The 27,097-nt window shown below is 37.9% G+C and overlaps 1 protein-coding gene across 1 annotated transcript in view; it reads right to left on the reverse strand.

Moving 5' to 3' along the window:
* The window catches only part of TRPC4 (transient receptor potential cation channel subfamily C member 4), a 131,707-nt gene that overhangs the window by 56,022 nt on the left and 48,588 nt on the right, over positions 1–27,097 (reverse strand). The window contains exons 3-4 of the mRNA XM_041467081.1: positions 24,596–25,000; positions 4,240–4,758 (exon numbers count right to left, since the gene is read on the reverse strand). Of these exons, the coding sequence (XP_041323015.1) occupies positions 4,240–4,758; positions 24,596–24,973 (897 nt within the window). The 5' untranslated portion in view covers positions 24,974–25,000. The remainder of the gene's footprint in view (positions 1–4,239; positions 4,759–24,595; positions 25,001–27,097) is intronic.

A 27,097-nucleotide genomic window follows, 5' to 3' on the forward strand; every position in this document is an offset into this window, starting at 1 on the left:
GCTAATTTGAAATAGGCAGAATTTAACCTCTCTACATCCTATTTACAATATAAGGTATTCCAAATTTACTAGAGATTCTGTGTTTGTCGAGGAAGAGAAAGATGATCAACATAACCTAAGAATGGAAAAGATAAAAAAAAAAAAGAAAAAAGTGAACCTAAACCAAACCAGCCAGTGCTCATTCAAGAAGTGAGAGAGAAAAGCTCAACAGTTACATACTTAAAAATTCCTATTTCTTCTGTTTTGATATGAGAATGTCTAATAACAAAGCAAAATGAGGCAGTACTACCAATAACTATAACCTCATCCTGTTACTGTATTTGAGCTTATACAGCCATAGCTTAAATGAAATGGGACATTTAGCATGAGGCAAAAATGAAACAGAGAAATAAAAGACTAGTATAAGTATTTAAATCACACTGGTTAAACTTACAGTGGAACCAGATTATATTGATTCAGCCTATTAATCTCCCTTTCTTTATTTCACATGTAAGGGAAAATTAGTAAGCATTGTAGTACGCACTTTTTCAAATTTTTGTAGCTATATGCTTAATACTTAAACAGAACCAAAGCTAAAACAAAGTTAACTGAACAGTAAGAAAAACTGGGTTTTTGCTGTGACATCTCTGTTGAAAACTCAGAATATATATGACAAGAAAATACACATTTTGCAATGAGTGAAAAAGATGACTATTTACTAATCAATAAAGAGAGCTACTATTCTCTTCTACTTAACTGCATTGCTGCAGTTCAAATTAATCGCAAATTAATTTGAACTCAGATTTGCTTGTGAAACACATGCAGGGTTTGGGATTTGCCTTCTACATCCTTACGTGGAGCTGCAGTTGATTCAGATAATATTTTCATTTGGTTCAGAAACCAGGGAAACTTATTTCTCACTACTCATTGTGTGCTTAGAATCTACCACAATGAACTTATGGTGGCCTTCATAAAACCAAACTCTCCCTTACTTGAGACAATATTAAACAGCAGGTAACTGGACAACAAAATGTGCCCAGTGCAGGGTGGCAGTGTGACTTCAGGGAACCTGTCTTGTTTGCTGTTGTTTGTAGCCCAGGCAACAGTACGTGTCAGAAACGGGCACCACAAGCTTCTTTGTTTGCAGTCAAACGGCACCAGTGGTGCAAAATGAACAGGAAAAAAAAAAAATAGCACCTTGGATGTTCTGTCCCATGGGCTATGCTACAAACCACCACATATTCTGGCAGATACTCTCCTGGTTCAGCCTCATAACTCTGAACAGATATTATCCACAGTCTTGCCAGACATTATCCTGCAAGATAAACTTGAGATTATAAATCTTTCAACCTCATTAGTTATTAATAAAGAAGATGGATGATTTTATCAGGGAAGTTTCTTTGTTGATAATACACTGTAGGTTACCTCTGACCTGACTCCATGGACTGAGAATTGATATCACTGAGATGCTTTGGATAGCACATGAGTGTGAATCACAATATTATGGCAAGTGTGAAAGGAATGGAAATGCAGAGATGAGCAACTTTCACTGTGGAGAACCTCAAATCCAATGGGCATAACGTTCCTGGTTTGTGGAAGGCCCTCTTCAACAGCAAAATGGAGAATATAGAGAGCTCCAAAAATGAATGTACTTTCTCAATTTCCACAAACACAGGGTGATACCAGGGGCTTGCAGACCACTACACAAAGCACAGCTTAATCATCTGAATTTCAAGGGACTTTCTCTGTTCATTACAAGGCATTTCTAGATCTACATTTCAAGCATCATGTAATTTTGGAAAGTCCTCAAAAACTCTGAGCTTGGTAATTTTCTTTACTCATGTTTGTCAATTTTCATTTCTTTACACAGTGAAAATCCATCACCATCCACTTGTTTGCTTTTACAAGTACCCTAAATCTGCTGTTTTACACCATCCTCTGTTTTGAAATTAAACCAAGTTATATTACCCAAAGACTACTGCACCCCTTCACAAGACTTAGTTCTATTATGTTTGCTTGCTTAAAATGCCAAAATGAATTACTGTGAATAAGTTTTGGTATTATTTTCAATTTGAAAGGAAAAAAGTAATACTTAACTCCTGAGCACTTAATCATAATAACAATGTAAAAGGACACATGCCTAATTATTTTGTCACTTTTAGCTGCAATTTTTGGACTGAGACTGGCCATTCTGGGCAACCAGACCTGATTGCTCACTTGTGGAGCTCTGACCTCAGCCCCAGTATGACATTAGAATGTTCTTTGGTAATAGCATGAATAAAGGTTGAGTTTTTAGGGATGGATTGTAAGATAAGAGGGGAAGACAATGCATTCTTATCTGTTTTGCTGTTTTGTTGCAGGAGAGGCATTTAAAGAAACAGAAATAGTCGTTAAGTTTGGTGCAGTACCATCTGAAAATAATTTATAAAAACAGTGAATATAGTGCCTAAAATACTGTACTGTCAAGAGCTCCTGGCTGGGCTCCAGTGCCCAAGCTGAATGAATCCCCTGACCCTGGAGGCTGCTGGATTCAGACAGAGGCTGTGTCTCCAGTAACATCCTTAACACAAGAAATAGAAAGACCCTGATGGTGTATTTTTATCATGATCTATATGGACCAGGACAGCTAGAATCCAAGCAATTGTTATGCCTGAGGTAAGTTTCTTGCTCTTAGCGCTGCACCTACCAGAATACTGCAGTAATAATCAGAAATAAAATAACTGAACAGCTACAGAGGCTATTGTTTGCTTCAGCAACCAATATGGAAAACATTTTGGAATGCAACTATAAAAAAACATTTCACCCTACATATGCCAATCACTGTCTCTATCTCAAATTAAAAAAAAAAAATCAAGCTTTGTGTTACGGTTTAAAAAAAAACTAAACAAACAATGAGAGGTCAGAATTTTATTTCAGTACATGAATCCTTGAGAAAACAGAAGTCCAAGCTTCAGCTTCTTATATGACTGTAAGATAGGACTGGCATTTAAAGAAATAGAAAAAGTGGCTGTTAAATCTGGCAAAGTACAATCAGAAAACAATTGATGAAGGCAGTGAATATGTTGCCTGAAACATTATACTATAAAACATAAAATCATGCAATACATTTTTCTGAAGGAAAAAATGCTTATTAGAAGACTTCTGAAGTCAGAGACCAATTGAGGTTTTTTTCCATCAGTACTTCAGTAGTTCCTTCCCTCCACAGTAGCTTCTAATTACTAAATTATATTTCAAATGAACAAAAGAATCATTAAATGTTTGGTTATTATTTCTTCAAACCTTTCTAACATACTTAATAACTTAACACATTTACTATTATGTTTTGCTTTACAAAGATTTAGCAGTGATACAATTTAACACGGAAATTTTTTAAGCATTTGCTGTAATGAATATGAACAAATACTAAATACTTACATTTGTCTTGCCTATAAACTTCCATACTTCAGCTGACTTGGTATGTACTGTTTCCTAATAAGATAATACAACATATTCTGACATGATGATGTGCAGGGATTAGGTGAAGGTTTGGAAATATCATGGGAACTGTCTTCCAACTCATTTTTGTGTCTCGCTTCTTTTGCTTTTGCATGCACAAAAGAACCTGAGTACTTTAAAAAATGTATGCAGACATCCTCTGATTCCAACTGAATGTACACATTGGTGAAGCAAATGTATGAATTTTTAACTGCCATGGACACCAGTACCCAGGTATTTCCATTTTGAATTCTATATGAAAGAGAATCTGAATGTCAACATTTTTGGGAGTCATGCATGGTTATGAAACTTCTGTTTCAGTATCTGTAATAGCTACTTTTTGAAGAAAGGTCTCTACAGAGGTACCTCTAGTGTGTGTTTAAACACAGCTGCCTCTTTCTGTCAGACACAGTCCAAGTTAATTTAAAGTATGCTTTATACATTTCTCACCCTATTACTGAAGAGCACTTCAGAGCACAACTACTGAAGACTACATCTATTCAGGTGTAAAAGAAAAAAGTTTCATAGAATCTGTGCTAGGAGAGAACATTTTGAATTCTGATACTACCAAACTATAACAACTATTCAAATTCATCTAATTAAAACTATAAAAAGAGCAGAAACCTAGTAGGACAAAAAAAAAAAAAAAAAAAAAAAAAAAAAAAAAAAAAAAAAAAAAAGAAAAGATAAGCAGAAACTTGTCTCAGTTCAAAAGGATGTATTTCAGGCTCTTATCTATCACATTATTACTACTGAATATGCTCAAATATTCTCCAGCACACTCACCTCTTTTTGACGGTACTTAATTGCCAGTTTCAATCTTGCAAGATCATTACCACTTTGTTCTTCTATCAAGCTATTATCATCTCTGTAATTAAGAATAATTTCCAATTCCCTGGAACTCCGTGTCTGATCCAGGAGATCTTTTGCAAATTGCTTGCATTGCCGTGACAGTTCCTCATACTCTGACTTAAACTCATTTTCGACTTTACTCAGTTCCTGCAGCTCCCAGCTCAGTTGAAAAGCAGTAAGGAAAGGATCCTCACTGGACAAAGCAATCAAGGATGGGCTCGCCAGAGCCTTGTAGATATTGAGTCTGGACCGAGAGTGGCGGAGGCTGTCCACATCTGAGCTTGAGACACATTCGACACAGTTACAGCGCACCTCGTGTGGCCTGGGCACAGACACCCCTTTCTGCACAAGGAGCTTTATGATTTCATAATTGTTGGTGTGGGCAGCCAGAATAATAGGGGTGATATCCGGCGTAAATTCTGAAAACTGCTTGTCCAGAAGCACTGGTGGTACCTGTGAAAGAAGGCAAAAACCTTTACAGGCCTCCTCATTGAACAAGAGTTACAGAAAATTAAGCTAGAAATGGTTTACCAGGTAATACACTTACTGATAGGTCTTTATTTCTGTCCAGAGTTGGAGGAAACTCTTTAAATATAACAATTCAATTAGCTAAGATCGTGTTTTTCCAGTTAATTAATTGCAATAAACAGGGTGTGATCTTTCATAGAACCTGTTTATATATAAACAACCCAAGGACAGTGATTTATTAGAACAAATTATTAGATAAACAAGGATGAGTTAGACACAAATGCTCCTCCCCAACCCCTTGAAGTGAGCAGGATTGAAATTGTTTATTGTCTCTCACTGGTTTATCTCAGTTTCTTCTCAGGGAAGAAAATGCATGGGGGACATAACTGTGAATCTCTGAAGAAAGCAATGACCAGCACATAAGCAAGTTAGATTTAGAAAATAAAATGGTCAAGTAAATGAGAAGAGTAAATGAGAAGAAAATATGTGTTTTCTTAAAGAGAATGTTGAAAGTAAGGCTGTGTGGAGAAACAAAAATACTTGCCACAAAGAGCTTAATGTCATAAGGCTCAGTTCTACATTCACCTGCACAAAGAAACACATTTTGTTTATAGGAAAACAGGGGAGTTAGTAGAAAAAATGTTCCCAGAGACCATTTTTAAAGCCTTTTCTGAGATGCATTTCTGTTTTGTCAGTCTGCTTTATCAACAGACTGTAAGGTTTTTCATTTTAAGCTTGTTTCTTTATTTTACACTACCAGACTCTAAAGCCTTTCAGAGGTCAAGACAATTAATTTGATTTGTATGACTAAGAATGTGAGTTCAATTAGCCAATGTCAACCAGAAAAATCATATTTGCATCATCACTTACAGACTGACTTTTGTCCACAGCTCAATAAACAAGTACAAACTCAATCCACAGAGCATTACAGAGAGGCACTCTGAGGGATGCTCTTTCAGGAGGAAGAAAAAAGGAAAACATTTGACTCAAAGTTATCTGAAGTCTAGAGAAACAGATGGCCATCGCAGGGAGGAAAAAATTCTTGATGCAACTCTCACACAAGTGGAGTGGGAGTGGTAAAATAGGACTGGAAAGTCAAGACTGGGGATCTGGCATTCAGGACTGCAATCACACATCCCTAGGGAAGCAAAACCTGCCTGGCCACAGTGTATTACTGACCTTAAGTCACTGCGCCAGATTCTGAGAAGGTATGTGGAGTCAACGGGCAGAAACCCCTTTTCTCCCCTCTCATGCACTCAGACATGCACGCTTGGCTTGGCACTGAGCCAGGCTGGCACTGAGTTTGTTTAGCACAGGACTGTGGGCTGACTGAGCTGGCACACCCACACTCATGGTCCCGTGCAGAGGGTGCAGCTATCCTCACCAGTGGGTGCTCACAACCAGTGGTTCTGAGCCAAGCAGCTTCTGTGAAACTTCACTTCTGCTTGCTTTATTCTGAGGTACAAACAGTGTAGCATGTGCAGAGAAACATGGGTTAAATATTACTCATGAGGTAAGGAAGCCAGTTGAGAATATACTGAAGGTACATATGGATGGAGGGAACACTTGGGTGCAAGGAAAAACAGAAGCTCTGTGTGCTGCGCCTGGTCTCAGGTGAAAAACCACAACTGTGGACATATGACTTCCCAGAGGACTCTGTGGCTCTGCCCATGCTGCTCTGACAGGTCTCTTCCAGGGACCCTCTGTGACATCTGTCACCTCCTGGCTGGACACTGCACAGAGCCCAGCTGGGGATGCCCAGGTGCCCCGATCACACCATTATTCCAGTGTGAACTGGGCTTGAAATCCATGTATGTTTTCTCTCCTGTCTTTGGTGTCAGTGGGGGAAGTGAGACCTGTTTCCTACCCCAGTTCTCACAGGTTATTGCAGTCTTAGATTTGACTTCTCTTTTACTTACATATTATACAGGAAAAAAGAGAGCACTGCATGCACACAAACACACTTGTTATGTTCTCTAAATTGCAACTGGGCCAGCGCTTTTGAGACTAGAACAGCATGAAAATGGTGGTAGAGATTCAAACCTTGCATTAGTAGAAATGAGATTTTGGTGATCATAGAGCTGAAAAAGGTTTACAGAGAGGCATGTGTTGTGTTCTGACAGTGTCTGCTCCAAGCAGTGAGATTCACTCTTGGCCTCAGGTTTAGGGTACCGGGGAGTGAAGAAGAGAGCTGCAAGGGCAGAAAACTCAAGGTCAGAAAGCTGTAACTTCAAACTCATTGACTGCTCAGAGTATAACTCCGTCACTTCACATGTCGCTGGTTTTTTACTGTCTGACAGTACTGAAGTAACACTTGCTTCAAGCCCTGCCAGAACTGAGGGCTGTCTTAAACATATCATCAGCTGCAAGCTCTGAAAAATTAAGACACAGCTTCAAACAACATGGCATTACAGCGACTGACTTGTACATGGGGTCCATTTCCTTACAAGCTGCTTGCTTTTTCTCATAGCTTATCAAAACCTTTCCTCTTAAGCTAACTCAGATTCAAGGCTAATGCACACATTCTGGAATTCATCGCATCAGAATTTACCCAAACACAGAAGTATTTATTAAATCTTTTTAGCCTTAACTGACAGAAAAAAAATCAGCTTAAAGGATAAACCCTAAGACTTCAACTTTAATTACATCACTACTTTAACCCCTGATCCTTTACCTCCTATTTTAAGATTTTATGCTAATTTAAATGACAATATCGAAGTAATAGGGTCAAACTATTCCCTCATCTGAAGCAAAATGAAGTACTTATCTTTGAAGTACTGAGCGCTCTCATGGAATTCAGAAAATTTCAACATCTAACAGTTGACCCAGAGTATTTGCTCTTAAGTTATCAGATTCACAATGAATTTTACTTTCAAACTACTAAAAATAATTCTCTTTAAAGAGAACTAAACCAAATAACCAGTACACACTGATATTAGCCACACATTTGGAAGCCTTGACAGAACACTCACAGAAAACATTCGAGTCTTCCTTAAATCCTGAAGGATGGAAAGATACTAGGTCTTACAGTCACTGACTGTGACTTCCCAAGTCTCAGCAGTAGTGTAACTATGTTTACATTTTGGAGTTGTTGTGCTAAATTTGAGGCTGCTCAAACTTGGCAAAGTCAAATAATTTTTGCCTTCTTACATTTTGTGAACACTATTTACAGAGCTGATTAAGAGGTTTGGTGACTACGTATATTTGTTATGAATGTCTATGTGATTAGTAGACAAAAAAAAAAAAAGACAAAAAAAAAACCAAATCAGAAAATAAAGGATAGCTCAAAGTCTGAACACTTTAGTGCTCAAGGGCATGAGATTTTTTTTGTCGCATTTCTTTTCCCTGCACTCACTGTAAGTGGGAATGAGTCAGTCTGGTTTGGATATCTAACAATTCTTTTAGATACCAAGTGGAATGGTCCTCTTCAATGTGTTTATATTCCATGTATGGTCTGTGTGAAGACAAGCTCTTTTGCTACGACAGGAAGAGAAATCTAGGTTAAATTAATGCCAGTTAGGACTGAGATGTTTTCCTGTCCCCATGACATCAAAGGAGAGACCAATTGTTGTTGATCTCTTAGACATCCAGGAAACAGAAAAACAGTCAGTTTGGAAAACAAAAAACATAAACTCTATGTCTTTCCTTTTCTCCATCTAGATTTCTCATAATAGCACTCATTACTGCAATATCTCAACAGAGAGACTGAAAACTGCAGAGTCCATTTACCTGCTATTTAAGTGCAAGAGCTCAGAATCTATGGATATCTATTTCCTTGGGCAAACAGACAGGTTCCTTGACTCTTGTCCTTGTTTATTAATTTGCAATTATTTTGTCTTTTGTTTCTAAATGAAAAAAATCTCACTTGTTTTTAGGCAGTTAGGGGAATGAATTTCTGAGTCATGTCCATCATGACAGCATGATTGGAGGAAAAACCTAAAGCAAAGGCAAAAAGAGAATATATGACAGATAAGATGAATACATACGTCATGCAGTACCAGGTTATATAAGGAAATTTTTATTTTTAAAGTGTGTCATCAAAGTCTCACTGCTTTATCACTAATTCTCTACAGCTGTCAACAGTCAAACACCTTGAAAATGCTTAACTCTACATTTCTGTACAGCCCACAGCACAAGAGTTATCCTTATGCATACATAGTTCCATGCTTAACATTGTGGTTCGTTGAGTTCTTCTCTTCTTTGGTTTGCTATTATTAAATCATTACTGTATCACCTGAAATACATCCAGGTTAAGACAATGGAAGTAGTTCCCCTTGGAAGGGTTCAAAAATTCCTCCTACTGCAACTCCTTTACCATGGACTAAGTCACCAATAAACATCCAGATATTCTGAATAACTTAGAGATATCATGTCAGGATAACTTGAAATCAGCTGTCACAGCACCAGAGGGGTCCTGAGACTCATGTTGAAACTATCCTCACAAGACCACACAAACAGCAGGACTGCAGTGGTAGCTCCTGATTGTCTCAAAGTGCTTTTTCCCACCCCAGGGTGCTCACTGTGTGGTGTACAGCTGGATGTAAGGCAGTTGTACATCAAGGATGTAAGGCAGGCAAATGGATGGAAGTTGCCAAGCCGAGCTCAGGGACAGCATCGTTTCCGGGCAGCGTGTGTGACACCAGCCATGCAACACCCATCAGGTACACTGTCATTGTCTGCTTTCCAGGGCAACTTCCCTGGCCTCCCTGAGAAGGGTTCTACCTGTTTATTGTCCTTGAACTCATTACATTTCCTAACGATAAGTACCACACTCTTAATCTGCTACTGAAGTGTCATCTTTCATTGGTTAGAATTCTACCACCATGTCTAGTTTTTTTCTTTTTTGTAGGAAACAGACACGTAACAGATGTAAAAAACTGGGTCTTAGGCACTGTAACCTGACTAATAACAGTCTAAGGACTAAATGCAAATGCTTTAGTAATATTGTAACTTCTTAAGAATGCATACTTTCATAAGATTTAATTACAAATTCTGTCCTTTAACATTTTCATATGTACATTTTACATCAGGACTGTCAAGGTGTTTAATGCTTGACTTCCAGATTTCTTTTCTCTGGAGTCTAGTGTAACTCCCGTTATTTTGTGTGGACTTTTTTTAACCAAAGTATTCTAGATATTCTTTTTCATTTATCTTGAAAATTTCCTTTATTCCAATATTTCCCTAAAATCTAACAATAAAAAGAGGCAATCCCACATTTTTTCCAGATAAAATTATCGTGATTATACTATGTGATTATCAAAATTTGAAATATTAATTTTACAAAATGTCCCTAATATTTTCCTGTGAAAATATTATATTTTGTGTAATGCAAGAAAGATGTCTAGCAGAGAGGAGCTCTGATAAGCAACCCAAGATATATATCTAATTTTATATAGCTGAAATTGGGTAAACACTCCCCTTAGCATGGAGCTCAACATAATTTATTCTTCAGACACAAGCCATGTGCTAACTAGCTTAAAACTTGATTGCTGTGCTCATGCTGGTACTGTCTCCTTCTGGTAAGTGGGGAAAGGCAACATTCTTACCTCTGCGTAAATCCTTCTCAATGTACATCACGTGTCATAATATATTTCCAAGGCTCAGGCCTAAATGCCCTCATTTGGTGGTAATATGAATCACTGTTAGCAAAGGATATCTTCCTCCCACTTAGAATATTGTTTTATATAATATAATGTCCATTTATTTTACTGAAAATTTACTTTCAGCTTTGCTAGGACATGACTGGAACAGGGATGTTTGTAGTAACACAAAATCCCTGTCATATTTAAGGAGGCTTCAGTGCTTGCCTTTTTACAAGTCTGTGAATTTTGAACAGTTAAATGTACAAGTTTGAGTTATGTTCATCCATTTTTTCTTCCAAGCACAAGCTGAGTTTACCAAACCTTGGATGTGGGGTTTTTTTTAAGCTACACTTAACCTTCCCAAAGATGTGAGCTTTCTAATGCTTGTTCATGCTCATCTTATTACAGCTGAACCAATTTGTGTGTCACAAATGTCACATCACGGACTGATCACTTCCAGTCTCCATGACAGCCACACTGCACAAAAAGCTTTAATGTAACACATTAAGGAAAAGAATTTGACCAATCTGTTTCTGAAGCTCTGCAGTGGTGGGTGGATATGTCACACCATTTCCTCACAATGTTTCTGATACTTCATACGCTCTACCTTTGTGCAGTTTAAGCCCATAAACTCTTGTTCTATGAAATGTGAATACAGAGAATACTTCATTTGTTTGCTTAGTTTCTGTTTTCTAAGTTTTCATTCAGACTTTCCTTATGGGGGCAGGAACAGGATAGGTCCCTTCCAGCTTCTCATGCTTTAAGGTCCCTTCCAGTTCAGGCCATTCTGTGATTGTACAATTCTATGATCTGTGCTCATTCTGATGTCATCAAATGTGATTCTGACTTTTGAACAGTAAAATGGTATTGTCCAGTCTTTTTGTGTTAGTCTTGTTTTAATATTCCCTGCAGAACTGTTATCTTAATTGTTTTCAATTCCAAGACATACTTGGTTGATTATGTCTGCTCCACTTAGAACCTTACATTTTTTCTTACTGAACTATTTCATTTTTCACAGAAATAATTACTTGCTTGCCAAAACCTGAATTCTAATTGTGTCCTGCAACAGCCTTGAGATCCCCCCACACTGTCAGTTGTCTACAGAATTAAAAGGCCCTCTACTTCACCTAAAATGTCATGAATAATTGCACTGATAGGGACAGACCCCTGCAGGACTGCTCATTTCACCACTCTGTTGAATTCATATGTCCTGTTTGACCAACTACTGCGGGCACCTCCTGTGAGTGTGGTTTTCTTAGACTGTCTTTTGAGTGACAGTTTACGAAATTTTATAAATCTCAAGCTATATGATATGTGCTGCTTTTCCCCAACATACAGAACTTGCTATCTGATGATGAATGATAATTATATTGTTATGACAAGCTTTGTTCCTGACTAATCTTGGTAGACTGTTATTCATGTCTAGATTTTCTCCAGGTGCTTACAAGCAGAATGTTTGACTATTTTCTTCACGATAGTCTCTGCTGTAAAAAACTATAGTTTTCTTTTATTTGAAAAAAGAGAATATGGAATGGAAAGGGAACACTGTTAAATTAATTGATAACAGTTTCCAGACAGAGCAGAGGAAAAAACATTGGATTTGATACATTTAGACATGAATTTTTTGGGTGGAACTCATGTCAAAGGACTTCAGTGCTTTATTTCTCTCTTTTTTTTTAAAACAATTTTTTTATTTTGTCCTCCCTGTATCTCTGAAAGAACTCTAATCCAAAATACTGCCTGTACATCAAACTGCTCATTTCCACTTAATGTTTCCCTGCGAGCATTATGAGTGAATGGATGTGCTGTTTCATCAGACAATGCCAGTGGCTTGAGCAAGGGCGGGAAATTGCTTAAAAAAGTAGACACTGAACAGAAGACTGTGAGAATATTTAGAATTTGTTTTCAGCTGTGGAATTTACACTTGCTCTCTCCACATACAATTTTTGAAGAGGTAAAGGAGTGTTTCTAGTAGGAGTTCTGGGCATTGCTTGACTCCTCATAATGAGGAGTGACAAGCAAAAGTTGTTTTCACTAAAGGGACAGTGAAAGAAGAAAAGTAAAATGGTTTGGAAAAAAGCATGAGAGCTGAGAAAGAAGAAAGATCTTATTATGGAAAAGATTAAAGGGGAACTTGAATTATTTATTTCCATCATGATAAAGCACATATATACCTCTTTCGGAGTTTGCATGATGAGTAAAGTCAATACTGAAATGTCCTGAATGTCCAAAGTAGATCTATGGGGGCCTGTCCATTTGAATTTATTAAATGGATGCATAGATAATTTTCCCAAACACAAAATGGTTCATAAAGACAAAATCATTTTAATGAAGCTTAGGTCTGATATTCCATTTCCTGAGAAACTGTGTCTCTGGTCTGATTGTTAAAATGTGGAAAAGCTCTTGCTTTTCCCTGTTAATTTTTCTTGTCCCAAAATGCTTCCAACAATCAGCTAGAGAGGTGGAAAGAAACTGGCTCACTTCGACAATGTATTTTTCAGAGAAACGTCAGAACAAAGGAGTTCTAAGAATCTTAAGCAGAATCCTTTGTTTATCCCTGAGCTTCCTAGATCTAGAAACAAGAAAAGCCATCCCACTGGCTATGGAATTATAAAGATTGTTTCTGAAAAGGAGCTTTTGCAGAAAAGACAAAGCCTCCCTTGGTATCAACAAACTGTTTAGGAGATACAAGTGTCTCAGAGGGTGGGAATTAGCTAAATGTCTCTGCAGCTGATTGCAATTATTTAACTTTGCAAAGCAATTTGTGATATCTTCATGGCTGGGAAGTAAATTTAATGTTTGAGAAAATTAAAAGGGTTGTACTCACAAAGAACAAAGTGGGAAATAGGCAAATTCATGAAACACAGAAAAATATTTTCTCTATTTAAAAAAAAAAATTAAGAGAAAGGAATACAAAAGATTATGGCAGAGACAAAGATCCTCTGTATCTTAAGGGGATGCAGAGGAACTTCACAATAAGCTGTTTTACAAGTACATTATTCCCAGTATGTTTTTCAGTGGTCTGTTATTTAACAGCAGCTCTACATTTTGAACCATACTCTATATTTCCCATATCTCACAGATGCAAAACAGAACATTTTTTCTGAAGTATACAGAGGCTCACACAACTATGCTAGGATATGCTGGGAATGAAAGATGTACTTGAGAGGCAAAGGATTGAAAACTGAATTTTATTGCAGGTTGATGATACTCTCAGCTGGATTCAATTCCTCAACAATAGACATGTTAAGATCTCCTTGCATACAAGAATCAACTGAACAATCCTCCCGCTTAAGAGGTTTTGGAAACATGTAAGTAAACAAGAGAAGATTGCTAGAAATAAAAATATTCCCTTTGAATTCCCACTGCAAAGAGGAGAAATGGGAGAGACATGCATTATTATAACCTGCCCTACACAGTGAGGGATCAGGGGCAGAAGAGTTAGTCAGAGGTATGTAAGGATACAGTGCTAGAAGAAAACCTTTGAAAATGATGCCAAGGGGAATGGATTGGTTCAAACCCCTTAATACTCCTTGTTTCAAGTTACCTCTTCAGTTCACCAGTTGGTTGGATCTTGATCTGTACAGATCTTACACACACAGAGCATCCATGCATGAAGAGGTATTCTTAATGTCCTTTAGGATATGGAAATGTGGGATTTTTTTTTTGACTGTATGTAAGTATATTTCTGCTAAATTCAGGGCATGGTAGTGACCAAAGACTTAATAGGTAAAGGTCTAAAAGAGCAAGGAGCAGGGAAGAGAAATTTAATCTTATCAGCCAGATGGCTTGTACTTACAGTAAATGTCATAAAGTAAGTTGGTAGCAAATAAAATAGTGGTAGACTTTTGCATTTTGTGCAAATATTCAGCTGTATCTCAGCAGTACATATTATAAAAAGATACACTTTGAGTGTAGATATTTCAAGTTTCTTTTCTTTTTTTTTCCCTGCCAGAAGGCCTCATACACTCTGACAAGCCTGCAAACTTAGATAATAACTTAGATAATATTTTATTACCGACTCTGTAGTGTTTTAGTAGCTGAGTTGAAAGGGGAACTAATTTTGCCTCCTGCCAATCTGGGGTGAAGATATGGAAGATAAGGATCCTGGTACAGGCACATGTACAATTAAAACACTTCTGTCAGTGCAGTATGTGACATACATATCCTCTATCCAGAAAACAGTTGGTAAATTGACAAGCTAAATTGACAAGCCTCCCAAGACAAGTATGCCCCTGTTATCACATTAATGGGCTTTGTCAGTCAGTCCATTGTGACTTTTGAATTTGTTGGATTACTCCAGCTGGGTGTTAACATGAAGAAATATTAGAAATACTAAATTCCTTCAAGTTTCCCAAAAGATATGGATGTTTGAGATCTGAAGAAAACTCTGAAGTGTAAATGCAGCTATGTTGCTAGACACCAGATAATTAATAAAAACCAGGATATTATGAGTGTATCAGTCTCTTCAAAAGCTTTGATGAATGCTCGTAACATCAAAAAGAGGAAATTCCATCATGATACATATAGTTAGGGGGAAATCATAATATAATCATAGGTTTCATAAATTTCACTGCTCACAGCAAAATTTGACAAGAGATGCCTTGTGACACAAGAAAAGATAATGGTGGGGTGTGAAAGACCATATATGGTCTTCCACAAGCTTCTTGACAGTGGTGTGTTTCTGTTTTATAAATTTTCCTAGGGTTTTCCCATGGCTGAAGGTTTGAAAAGACATTTGTTTTATAGATTATTATGTATGATGCATGCTTGACTCACAAAGACTAATGCTCACTTTGAAAAACTGTGAAATTCTACTCTTGCATTATTTAGGAAGTATCTCCACAGGCAAGTTCAAGGTAACTGCATTTGAGGAAGGTGAATCCTCACAGACAGAACTCTAAAATGGTGGCTCTTCGAAAATATTTTTCAGTGGACCACTGTTCAGCATTGGATTGCCTGGAGGTTTTTGTCCATCAGAATCTGCTGTGCCTTGAGCTTCTTTTAACAGTAGGTAGTCCTGTTCCTAAAATATTTCCTGGGTTTCTGCACAGGGCACTGTCAGAAAGAGGATATGTTGCAGAAGAATGTACAGGAGGGTGTTTATCTTCATTTTTAGCTCTATATCTGAATTATGTTTTTAAGCTCCTATTAAACACAGGAAAATCTGGGGCTCATCTCAGTTGCCCACAGGTTCTGTGACATAACTGCAAGGCCACAACACATGTCTCACACATATTCTAAGATGCTGCATATTTCAATTACCCACTACATGTGAGCTACTGAGCTGGGCCCCTGGTTGGTGTTGTAAGCGGAGTCCAGTGAAGTCTTTTTCTTAGCTTACAGCAGACACTTGGTATTTGGTCAGCAAATCCTCTTGCTCATCACTGACCTTACTGGCTGGTCAGCTATCTGGCTTATAGGTGAGCAGTCCAGTAAATGGGCTGATTCAAACAGCATCTTACAGCTTAAGACACTCTAGAGAATGAGAGAGACTTACACAGACATGACATGAGATCTACTGGAGGGTCTCTGTCCTTTGCAGCACAGGCAGGGGACATCTCTGCACAGACTGAGCTCCACTGCTGCCTTCCCTTCAGTGTCAGGCATCTGAGTGGGGGGGGGGCTGATTTCCACCCCTTACATACATGTATCTGCATACATATATTTTTATATAATATATATTTATACAGAGCACAGATCTCAGTCTGCTGTATCAAGGACCAAAAAATTAACTGTTCCCTGAGAGGCTGCTCTAAACAGAAAAAATACTGGATTTTTTAATATTGTTCCTTTAATGCTTATTTAAATTTGTTAACTTCCTAACTTAAACTGCATTGCCCAAATGTACAAATGATTGGCAATGGGGATTTCCTGACTTTAGAAGACAAGACTACCTCAATAAAAAAAGGTTCTGTTGGTTGAACCTCTCACTCTTAACAAACTTATACTACTGGCCTCAAAGCTGATTCTTAACATTTTTTCAGGCACTGAAAGACTGTTAAAATCTTTAGATTTTAACTGCAATCTTTGGAGTTGATGAGCTGTCAGGAAGCGAAGGCAGGTGGGTTTGGCAAAAAGGATGTCCAGCATGGAGGCTTGTGGAGATGACAGTACAGAACCACTGACTGTAGAAGGTAGAAATTTTTGATATCTTCTTTTTTAATTTACTGTTCTGTCCCTGTTCTGATTGTAAGTTTGTCTGAGTGCTGTAAAGAGGGGCTCAAGAACATGAAAAGAAAGAAAAAGAAATCAGCACAGAAAATGTAACTTCTTGAAGAGAAATCTGACTTTTAAACAGACCTTATTTTTTAATTACCTTTCTAAAGATTTGAAGTTTCTTTTTTTCTAAAGGGTTTGATTTATTCTAGACTTTCAAATATTTTTGATAATCTGCACTCATCTCCTCATGGTAGGAAAGTACTTCCATTTCTAGCATGAGCTTTGAACAAGAAATAGGAAAATGTCAGCAAATAATGACAGAAAAGTACTGTCATTTTTTCTGCACTTCAAGTTTAGGTAGAATTTTGGTTCACCAGCTGTCTTTAAAATAAATCTTTATTTGTCATCACCAAAATTCTCTGGATTTCTGCAAACTGCTAAATCAGAGGAATAGACTAATAGCTGGGAAAAGTCATTCTCAATAATACTACCTTCCAGGATCTATAAGGATCCTGATAGTCAGAATTTCTCTTTATGTTGCCAATAAAAATTGGCTCATCATTTTGTACAGGTCAGGAAACTGTCACATGTCCCTCTATTTTGTCATTTGTCTTATGGTATTGCTTGAACCGTGGCATATGATGATTTAGCATTTGTTACAAGGTGATGAATGCATATTGTAGAACACATTGCCTACCTCAATATTCAAATTGCTAGCAGCTCTGTTGGATGGCACAGGCATACCAGCTTATGGAGTATTTCCTTAGTAATTGTCACAGGTTTTTCTACTCATCCACCCACCTTAGCTCTGATGCATATAAACACAGACAGTTTGGATTTATTGCCAAGACATAATGGCATTTATGTGCAGCTTTTTTTGAACTTGAAAACAACCAGCAACCTTCTTCAAACCCAAGAACAAAACTTCTGTAAATTCTTATCTCCATCTCATATTATTCAGCTCCACCCTTACAGTGCACCTGTGCTGCATGTTGTTTTCATGTGCCCAAATGGTTCTATGAAAGACTGAATATGCAGATATCAGATTTATCAATATAATGAAATATCCCCTACACAGTCTCTCTCATTCATCCGTTTATCGATATGTCAGAAAATTCTAACTAATCAGATGCCACTGGGAAAAAATACTCAGCTACCCACTCAGGCAGCCAGCAGTGGAAAGAAACAACATTTTGCCCTCACGTTCCACTTCAAGAATGTGTACTTTAAGCCCGACAAAGAATCTCTGCAACGCCTCCTCCATACTCATTACTAGCTAGACTGCCATTAATCACAACATTCAAAAAAGACATTTAGTTCATAAACTCCTGTGGGAGAATTTTCAAAACAAAAATGATGCTTGAATCTCAACAGACAAAGAATATCCCACAAGAGATTGTGACTGGTATTTTGCAAATTTACTGGAGAAAGAGGTTGAGATTAGCAAACTACCAGGCATCATGCAGTGATCATAAAATCTTTCTTTCTGCCTCCTCTTGACCAATATAACTCCCAGTTCAGCTACTAGGGGAAAATTAGACGGAGAATTAAAAAAAAATGTCAGGTTTAACATTTATGTGAAGTCCATTGCAGGCATGCTGGTCCTACAACCTGTATACATTCCCTGGTCTTCTCCATCAGGACTCACTGTCACGAGGAGGAAGTACAACCCTGACACAGGACCTTTTCTCACATACACACCATTGGGCTGTGTGGCAATGCAGGACTGGGCAAATTATATCCCATTATATCCCATGAGACTTGGAAAGAAATGGTCCAAAGCTGCCTAAATGCTCTGCACACAGTAAGGGAGACTGAGACTGAAGCTGGGTTACAAGTGCAGCTCCAAAGCAGAGCACTGGATTCATCTCAGGACCCTGAGACTCCTCAAAGGTCAATTTCAAGAAGTCTAAAAATACTGAGAGACATTAAAAGAACAGAGTGGATGATGTGGCTGCTCGTAGGGAATCTCCTAGGAGATAGGAACTCTGTCAGGCCTGATAGGAGCTCTGTCAGAAGAGCAGCATCTAAGCTGCCAGTATTTCAGGAATGGAAAATGACTCTTCAGCCTCTGTGCTACTTTCATGCTGCTTCCTGACTTTTCACTTTTAGACTTTTTCTCTGTTTCTGGGAATGCTGCCGGACTGAAGGCACTTTGCCTGCAAAGCTGTCTAGCCTTGTTGTCCACATCCCTTCCCAGATAGCTTAGGTGAGTGCCTGAACATCCATAGAGGAGTCTGTTCCACTGGCCTAGAAACAATACTGTACAACATCCTTAACACTTCCTCACACAGGACCATTCCTTCATCCTGGCTATTCTTTTGCAGTCTTTCATTCTCTCAGAACTATTTAGCAACTGATTAAAAAAAAAACCCAAACATCAAACGTTGAGACATATTTTGGCACAAGATCAGTCACTGTTTTTCTTCTGATAAGAATTGCATCAGTAGATTCAAGTAAAAGACAACTTGTATTGTTGTCCTCTTCTTTTCCACCTTCCCACACTCCAAATAATTATCAATCAGATACATGAGTGAAAATTGATGAAATATAACTTTAGACTTTGACAGTAAAACAACGCCCTTTCTCTCCCTACCTCCCAAAAAGTCCCACTAGCAAGCTTTCCTACCAATCACCTGATAACTCCTCCGTCCAAGAGTTCACAATGGCTGCTAGCACACTGAATTCAGCATTCCTGAATTCACATCTAGTTTGCCAGACATCAGAGCTGCCATCTTCTTACACATGAATTCTCACCTCACCCATCTCTTCCAGATGCCATTCCTTGTAACAGCAGAAAACCACAGCTTGCTGTGGTTACCTCTGCCACAAAACATTTACCTCCTTCCTTTCATTTCTTCCCCTACAGATAAAGGCTGCAACATATCATACCTAAAGTCTATCATGACCAGAGAGAATACTAGAGTGCCCTCCATACTGATGAAGAAGGGTTGCTCACAATCTGTCTAAAGATAAAATGGTAACCTAAATGCTGAATCTTTCAGTCCTTCAGAAATGTCTCTACATTTAAAATTTCAGAGATTTGGGGTTTTGTCTCTTTTAATAAATATCTTTCCCAAATATTTAGACAACAGATTGAACTCACCCTTCCTTGGGCCTTTGAGAAATTGCCAGGAAAATCCATGAAATCCAACAAAAAAAAGTTGTATATGCTATGGACCTGCACGTTTAGAGGCTGACACATTGACCAGCTGGCTTCCTGGCTTGGCTTTGGAAGACTAAGTAGAGGCAGGGCTTTTGCATAAAGTAGTTTATGATGTGACTTTACTGCTTGTCCTGGGACAAAAGCAAAAGGTCTCTGAGTGTTCCAGCATGTGGATATAGTTTATTTTTAGCTTCCTACCTCCAGCACTATGCCAGTGATTTCTACTTTTCTCTGCATGTGAGCCAGGCACATATCACAGTGATCACATCCCTCCCTGTCCCAAAGTTCTCCTTCCTCAAGCAATTCCCTTGTATTTGCAAATGCCAGTCTGGCATTAGCTCAGTATTTTTTTCAGACATCTGCACATCTATCCCTAGAGTGTCCACCCATTAAAAATACCCTCAAGTATCACAAGACTGACATATAAGAGTGAACAGAAGACATAAAAGCACTGTCATGTGCTTTTTTCTGCTAGTCAGACAATGCTGTAAGCACTGCAGTCAGGTTTCCAAGCCCTAAAGCAAGTCTGTCAGCTAATACAATGCTACATGGATTCAAGTCTAGTAACTGAGATTTCAGCTTCACTTAGGTGATTTGCAGCATCCTTAGAAGGCAGCTATACCTCTGCTTCGGTCTACCCTGAATGTACACAAATATCTAGATGGTCAACCGCCCAGCTAATGAGCAATGCCTGGGTTCCTTAGGCAGTAGAACACACGATGATTTAGATAAAGGTATTAATTTTTTATGCTGCCTAGCCCCCTGCCCATCTGTGGATGCTGCATGCAATTTAAAAGACAAAAATGTTTTCTGCAGATACTAAATTTAAGATAACAACTTCCCCCCCCCCCCCCTTAATTTGGCATTTAGCTATCCATCAGGGTAAGCAACAAGTCACTTGGCAGACAATTCAGGACATATGGCTTTGAAGAATGGTAATTTAAAAGTACTTGGACAAGTTTCCTCAACTCATTCACATTAATTTGTGCTATTCTCTTTTACTTGTGCTCTAGCAGCTGGTACAGCTAAAAAAGTACAGAAAATATAATGAATATAATGCAAGTGGCAAAAAACTACTATTCATGAGTTGGATTAATGTATAGTGCAAAGACCTGTCTCAAAAACTGAGTAACAGAAGGAGTTCAAAGACAATTCAGAACTGTTAAACCTACATGCCTCATCTGTAGTCACCAGGTGGCACCAGATATATCCATATATTGGTAATTAGGTTAAAACCATTGTAACCTTTGTGGTCTTTGAAATGCTGAGCCCATCACACATGGCTATTAGACAGAGCTGGCAGCTGAATGATCAGTAGACTAGAGAGTTTAGATCTAACTTCAATGAGATCTGAACATTTATAGTTTGGGGGTTTGGCAGGTGGGGGTGGGGTCTGTTTGTTTGTTTTATTGGGGTTTCGTTAGGGTTTTTTGGTATTGGAGTGGTTTTTTTGGTCTGTTTTGTTTTGGTGGGGTTTTTTGTTTGGTTTTTCTTTTGTGGTTTTTTTTTTGTTTGTTTCTTTTAGGAGAAAGTGTAAATTAAGATCAGTGGCATCTCCTAATTTGGAGATGTTGCTTATAAACCTTTTCCAAAAATGCAAAAACAGATTACATTAACTAAATGCCTTGATTCCTGGTCAGAATTAACATATTGTTACAGTTTTCCCCTTTTCTTTTGCAACACTTAAAATGTTTAAAGCATTAAACTTTGGAGGATAACCAGTTCTTTAAAAAGATACATTCCAGCAGTCCTGAAGAATTGTAGCCTTCTGTTGATACAAGAGGACATTTTCTTCTACCTTTCTGACACTGACAATGAGAACTTGAATTATATAAGAAATTCTATTCTTAAAAATTATTTCGTTTTACAAATATAGCTACATTATTGTATGAGGTGAAGCTGAAATTAACTATGCATCATACATAGGATATTATCTCATGAATATAAAAAAAATAATGAGAGCTAATTCATTTACTTGTGAATCATATCAGTTTTTTTCCAGAAATTCGATGTTCATAACTTTACAACTAATGAAATATTTGGGAAACTGTTTCTTGTGCTTGGAAGTATTTAACAAGGTGTTTTTCGTTCCATTATTAACTGTCTTCTGTAGAAATAAAACTTTTCATCAGGGACCAAAAAAAAAAACAAAACACCACCCCAGCAGAAAAGGGTTGACCTCATTGAATCAATGGCAAAACTCCCACTAACTTCAAGGGACCAGAACTTTACCACATATGACCAGATTTATTCAAAGAAGGAAAACCAAACAGCCAAAGATATCATGTTACTAAAAGCATAGAGTCTAAAAATGAATCATTATCTAAACAATATATCAAATATTTACAAATACCAGTAATCAAAAAGCAGAGTTGTGATTTGAAATAGTTTCAAAAGAAACTTGAAGGGGGAAAACAACTTGAAGGAAGAAAAAAGCATATAACAAAAGTATATAATTCTGAGTATTCAGATTTTATCTCTTTATCGCATTGGAATGATTTTTCAGCCAGAAGGTACTTTTTTATTATACTACATTCATTGTGGCATTACTGCAAAAATGCCATTGGCATTTACATTCTCTTCAGCATGCCATGTTCCTAAAAATGAACCAGTGTGATTATCAGTGTATTATTACACACCTGACACTCGCAGAAGCTTAATTGTTGTTGGGATCCCCAGTGCATACACAACAGTGAACATGCGTAAGCAACCTATGAGTTAAAAAGCCATTTTTATAAGCACTGGCTTGCAATCAGTGCTTGTAGTGGCAATGGGCAAACCTAGCGTTCTACAGACACAAAAGGAGATGTCTCTGTTCAAATGATTCATTATTATTCTTCACACTTTACAGTAAGACCCCTAGCAAGCGCAACCAGGGAAACCAAGAAAGCGTAGCGGGAGCAGCACTCTTCACACCAGCCAGCAGTGGACTCTGGCACTGAGACAACATGCTTAAGCTTCAGCACAGAGAAGGATCCTCTAGACTGGAGCAAAGAAGTTTGTGGATAATTTAACATGGTAGTATTCACACAAAAAGGAAGCTTATCTTTTGTCTGCTATAGCATGAAGCCCGCCTAATACAAGTTTTACTGTTTGTATTCAAGCATTTTCATTACAGCAGTTGCAGCACATACAAAAATGCAGTCCTGAAAGTCTGAAGAACAGTCTGAAGTTTAGGCAGCTATTGTAAAGTGAATTTGTAGACTCCCAATACCAAAAAGTGATTTTTTATTCTGTCTTAAAAAAAGTAACTGATAAAGACAGCAGGAGGAGCTCTCCAGGGATCTCCATTTCTCTCCATTGCCAAGGGGAGCCCAGGGAGCCAGACCAGAGACGAAACACACCTTTGGATGGCTACCATCAAATGGCATGAACTCTGCCCTGCAAGTGGCAACTTCCACTATAGATGCTGCATAATGGAGACACAGGGGTTTTAACTGGTTTGGGATGGGGCTGTGCACTGATCCTTCAAGGTCCTGGTACACTGCACTGAGAAATTCCTATGTGCTGTATTCTCATCTGCACTATCAGTTCAGGAATCATGAAATGAGACAAACATGTGAATATAGTTTTCTTTCCTTTCTCTGACATAAATCTGTTGTCATTTTACAGGAGCTCTGCTTTTACTATCTAGAAGAAAAAGCAGGCACACACATTTGCTGGAAGACCTAGTATATCTCTTTCTTTCCGTAACAAAGAAGCATAGAATTAATGTTATTTTATCAGCAAAAATTATACTTCTTACCTATTATCTGCAATTCTATCCATGGCAAGTACATTATACTGTAATTTAAGTATATTATATGTATTATCTGTAAAAGGGTTGTAATAATTTCAACATACTATTCATTGAAATACATTAATAGCATACCTATAACACACAAAACTTGAAATTGATGAAAATAGAATACAACAGTATAACTACTTTTAAGGTTTTTCTTCCTAGAAGAGTCCTAGGAATGCCAGAATTTATGGGCTATGTTATCCTGTCTCCACTATTTTCTTAAAATAAGAAAGATTTGCAAGAGACTAGATAATTCCCAGAGATGTCACAAAGCAGTTCAAGGGAAAGCAGAGTAGGTATCAGATCATGAATGAGACTATATGTAATGATTTTTTCTTTTGAGAGAAGACCAGCAGGAAGGGAGGAAAGTTTGCAGCTTTTTAGTTGTCCTTCATAGGCTGGATGACTACTTGAGACAGGACTGAAGTTCTGATCAACTGGGCCATGTCCACCACAATCTTTTCCTTTCTGAGTTGGGATATGATGACCTCTACATGGATGGGTTAAAACATTCATTGACTTTCATGGGAGTTTCATAATTAATGGCCTACATATTCTCACTACTATTCTCTTTTGAATTATTTGTTTCTTTGAATGATTAAAGATTTCCCAGCCATATCTGCAGGAATAATATTATGATTATATAGAGGGGAGTTACGGGAAAGACAAAGAGAGACTTTTAACCAAGGCCTGCAGTGACAGGAAAAGAGGCAATAGTTTTAAACTGAAAGAGGGTAGGTTTCGAATGGACAGAAGGAAGACATGTTTTACAGTTAGGGTGGTGAGACACAGGATAAGGCTGCCCAGAGAAGTTCAGGGTGTCCTGTCCCTGGAAGTGTTCATTATCAGGTTGGATAGAGCTTTGAGCAACTTTATTTAAGGAAAGATATCTCTGCCCATGACAGGATGTTGGAACAAGACTTGAAGGTCTTTCTGATTCAAAACAACTTCTGTCTGCATGATGTATAAAGACAGATGAATACAAGGCATTCAGCATCAAAGTAATTGATTATCTGATTTTATACTGTGTGCAAGGATGATGGTTTTTTTCTCTTTTTCTTACCTCCTCTGTACAATTCTTGTCTTTAAATTAGACCAGATTACAAACTCAGAAAATCCTGCACATACCTGCTTCTCTCCACTGGGTTTCTTGTGATTTAACAGCAGCTCCACGGCTCCAACCACCTCCTTCCGTATGGCATGCAACAGAGCATCTCCCACATACACATTAAAACTTAGGAGCAGCTCAATGAGCTCAAGGTTCTCATTTTCAATTGCAATAAGGAGTGCAGTTCTTCCCAGGGGATCAATGCAGTTAATATTGATCTTGAAATAAATTTCTGCCTCCTCCAAAGCTTTCTTTACACTGGCGTAATCTCCTTTCTCCACGGCATTCAGGTAGGCTTTCTCTGAATGCGACAGTTCGGATTCTGCCCGTACAATGCGAAGAGGGATACGATCTCTGTAGGGAGCATTGACACTTCTTTTGTAGTAGAACTGGGCCATATTTTATGCCATTCTAATACTTTGTCTCTGCAACATGAAAATAAAGACAAAAATCAATAATTGAGCTTGGGGGTATGGTGCACCAAATTAATATTTGCTGCATGTAAATATTTAAAATTCATACTAGAAAGTGATGTTGCAAAGTTTTTTATCAATAGAAGATGTAAGCAAAAGTGGAAGCCAAAACACTGCTTATTTGTAACTTACCAAGTAAAAGCATATCTGTCAGAATACCATTTGCTTATATGCTTTTTATAAATCTGTGGCAAAAGAAACTATATGATACAACATAGTTTACCACCAAAAGTGTAGCTTCACTTCATCCTTAATTTTCGTCATTCAGTTCTGCAAGGACTTAAAGAGCACAGTTGTCTGTCAAAAAAAACACTGTAAAGTCCACAGAAAGACTTTGCCATGGGAAAAGCACAGAAGGGAGCAACAGGATGATGACCACCCCAAATCTGACAGAGATCTGGTTAGAATGTGCTGGTAGGTGCATCCAGACAAAAATTTCCCACGGCAGCAAACTGTGTAGAGAAGCAACTGCTCATACACATATCACTGGTCAAACAAAGATCACCCCAAGTTATGGGAAAAATCGCATGTACGACCACCAATGGTCATTAAAGCCTCCCTCCACCCCTCAAATATGCCTCTGTGGGTAATTTGAACTTGGACTGTAGGATAAACCACTACTGCAGGGACCTGAGATGAGTTAAAGGTGGTACTACTGTCCAAGTGTTGTCTCAGACCTAGGGGGAGGTTAACAAAGCCTGGGGAGAAGAATGGATCACTGCTAATGGACATAAAGAATGTAGAATTTATGGGCCACAAGGAAAGACAATTCAAAAACTGTGCTGAAATCAACTTCAACTGGGTAAAAGTAATTCCAATGGAGAGATCTTCTCTGACATCCTACAACAACCTATGTGTTGCTTGAGGATTGTGTGTGGACAACTAAATACAGCTTTTACATCTTTCCAGTTCTGCTCAAATACCCTGACTTTTCTGTGGCAGGCACAGACTGCACAGTTCAGTGGTGAGCTTCCCTACCAAGATTTTGATTCAATCTCATATGCTATTAGAAAAACATTCACATAAAATGTTTTTCCAACCAGAGCTTACTAATTTATAAATTAAAACACAGAACCTAAAAGGAAAAACAAATCCATAGGAGATAATTTCCAAGGACTGGTAGATAATAGTCACAGTTTTGATTCTGAACTATTCAGTTCTAAACTAGAATACTGAAACATAACAGCTACAAAACAATGCTAAAGCCTTACTTATAGTAAAGCATATAATGTCTGTGCTTTTATTCTGTATACATTATTAGAGGACTTTGCAAAAAAAAAAATCCTTCTAACAAAATGATTTTCTCCTGGTTCTATCCTCTACCTGGAAAAAAGAAATGTGCTGTGAAAAATGGGGCTTTTTGAGGAGCAGAAGACAGGCATGTTAAGAGCTTATCCCAAAAAAAAAGAAAAAAAAGAAAAAAAAGGGGGAAAGAGGGAAGAGAAAAAAATTGACCTCAAAGAACAAGGCCCACAAAAAAATATTTCCCTCTGCTGTTCAACTGGAGGTTGAACACCTTATTAAAGAAAGAACTACAGCTTCTTTTCTTTTCCCAGCTGATAATGCAAGCTGCATTAACCCACTGCCTTTTCCTCCATTTTCTTCAGTCATTAAAACAAAATCTCTCTTGAGATTCTACAGCAAGCTATCATACATATTTTTATTATTGTGAGGTTTTCATTCATCAAAAAAAAGTCACTTAACATAGTGAGGAACATAGTAATTAATCTGCTCCCCCTTTTCTTAAGCAGTGCAATGAGAGATATGTACAAAGGCTGTTACTGAGCTGTTTTCTTTATTTTCCAGAGCAGATCAACACAGCTTGACATAGGCAGGAAAAGGTAAAGAAGACATATGAGAAAGAACTCTCTTCCACATGCATATACAGGAGCTGAGGAATTGCAATCCTTTGCAAGATGTTTCCCAGTTTTACCTACAGGATGGTATCAGTCTACAGTCTGGGCTACTAGAGGTTGCTCAGTCTGTGGATTGTTAAACTGTGTTCTGTTAATCTCACTCTAAGTAAAATAAAGTTCATATCCATTGCAC

This window comes from Pyrgilauda ruficollis, unplaced genomic scaffold (genome assembly GCF_017590135.1).
Source record: "Pyrgilauda ruficollis isolate IOZ18807 unplaced genomic scaffold, ASM1759013v1 scaffold20, whole genome shotgun sequence".
Lineage (NCBI taxonomy): Eukaryota > Metazoa > Chordata > Aves > Passeriformes > Passeridae > Pyrgilauda > Pyrgilauda ruficollis.